This window comes from Lathyrus oleraceus, chromosome 3, assembly GCF_024323335.1.
Source record: "Lathyrus oleraceus cultivar Zhongwan6 chromosome 3, CAAS_Psat_ZW6_1.0, whole genome shotgun sequence".
NCBI classification, from domain to species: domain Eukaryota; kingdom Viridiplantae; phylum Streptophyta; class Magnoliopsida; order Fabales; family Fabaceae; genus Lathyrus; species Lathyrus oleraceus.
Window position 1 is genome coordinate 227,025,130 of NC_066581.1, and position 1,920 is coordinate 227,027,049.

Here is a 1,920-nt window from a genome sequence, read left to right on the forward strand (position 1 = left end):
ATGTGCTAGACAAAATGTTGGACAGAAAAAAAAAACCCATCTAATGAGATAAAACTTGATTGTTATTTTAAAACTCTAAGAGTACATATTAGTCATCAAAATTGTATTTTTCTATAAATATAAACATGATGTTTGCTAATACTAAAGAGTAAATTGTAATTTTACTATTAGTTGATTTAAAATTCCTATCCATTCATGGACTTGTTTTTACTGTCATGGAGATACTGATTCTCCCATATTGCTGCAGCTGAATTTCATGGGCCAGCAATTTTGAGTGGTTCTAAAAGAGACAAATCATGATAATTCTACATCTTCATTTTAGCACAAGATTTTGATGCCAACTGGCACCACCCTATCTCATATACCTTCTCCTTATGCTTATAAAAGGAACACACATTGTTGTACATATCATCTTAATCTCATATACCACTCTCTATAAGTGACTCTCAAACCAAAACTAGCTTATTATTCCTTCCTCCTACCTTTAATTAATTAAGAAATGGCATCTAGTTCAATGTCAGCTTCTGGCTCATGGAGTGTTAAGGACAACAAAGCCTTTGAAAGAGCTCTAGCTGTTTATGACAAAGACACACCAGATCGTTGGTACAATGTAGCTCATGCTGTTGGTAGCAAAACTCCAGAGGAAGTTAAGAAACACTATGAACTTCTCGTTGAAGATGTTAAGCATATTGAGTCAGGGAAAGTTCCATTCCCAAATTACAAGAAAATTTCAGGCTCTCAAGAAGAGAAAAGGTATCATAATCTAACCAATAATACCCTTATATATATATATATATATATATATATATATATATATATATATATATATATATATATATATTCTGAATCTACTGTTTGATTTGATCAATACTGTTTACTTTCATTTGTAGGATGAGGAACCTGAGCCTTCATTGACCAACAACTGTCATCAACAACAAAACATATTGTCTTTTTTGTTTTTAACCAATCAACATGTTTTCAAGCACTGAGGAGGTGTTTTGTCTTGCACAGTTCTAATGTAATAGTAGCATTAGAGTATTAGTCATAAGAATCATATATTTTACTATGATTCCATTCCATCCTTAATTTACTTTCTTGCCGTTAACGCAGACTAGAAGAATTAGCAACTGTTTCAGCTCTTTGTTCTAAATAAAGTTGTAATTTGCTGGCTTAATTATCATAACATATATTACATTATATTTTATGGAAACATATGTCATTTACTTTTTTATTCTCAAATATTAATATGCTAGTATTTACACAAGTACCAGTAAACGTTATAAAATATGTTGAATAATATATTTGTTTGATATGATTTATTGTTAATTTGTATGATGTAATACATAGTAATTTGTAACTATGAAACATATACTAATATATGCTCTTATATGGCATGTAAATAATAATATTGTGTATAGCTTCTTGTGTATATGCTATGTAAATAGTAATTTATAAGTATTAAACATATACTAACATACGCCTGGGTGTTGGGTGGCTGTGCCAGAGCCGCACGGCTGAAGTTTGGCAGTCAGAACTCGGAATTGATAGAGCTCCCTCGGGCCGCAGTTGATCGGCGGAGGCAGTTCAGGTCAGTTTGTGGGATTGAGTTTCCGGTTATATTGTCTGATTTTTCACGATTCGTGTGTTTTAGATTTCTTCGATTTGATTCGTGGATCCGTATGTTAATGAGTTGAGTTTTTGATTTGTTATGGATCTCTTTGGTTTCAGCACTTAAAAATATGTATCTTTTGTATTCTTATTATCATAATCTTTAGAACTTTAGAATTAAAGACGGAGAAAAATGTTTGAGAATTCTAGTAATATTAGAGTGACATGACTAAATTCCTAAGAGTGTGTTTTTGGAATTTGGAAAAGTCATGGAAATATCTAATGGGGATTGAAAAACACTTTTAAATACTA

At 31.3% G+C, this 1,920-nt stretch overlaps 1 protein-coding gene across 1 annotated transcript; it reads left to right on the plus strand.

The window, feature by feature from the left end:
- The first annotated feature begins 215 nt into the window (after positions 1 to 215).
- LOC127126461 (transcription factor RADIALIS) lies at positions 216 to 1,202 on the plus strand. The gene is made up of 2 exons (XM_051055390.1): positions 216 to 753; positions 891 to 1,202. The coding sequence occupies exons 1-2, from the start codon at positions 500 to 502 to the stop codon at positions 913 to 915; spliced, it is 279 nt and encodes a 92-aa protein (XP_050911347.1). The 5' UTR covers positions 216 to 499; the 3' UTR covers positions 916 to 1,202.
- The last annotated feature ends 718 nt before the right edge of the window (positions 1,203 to 1,920 follow it).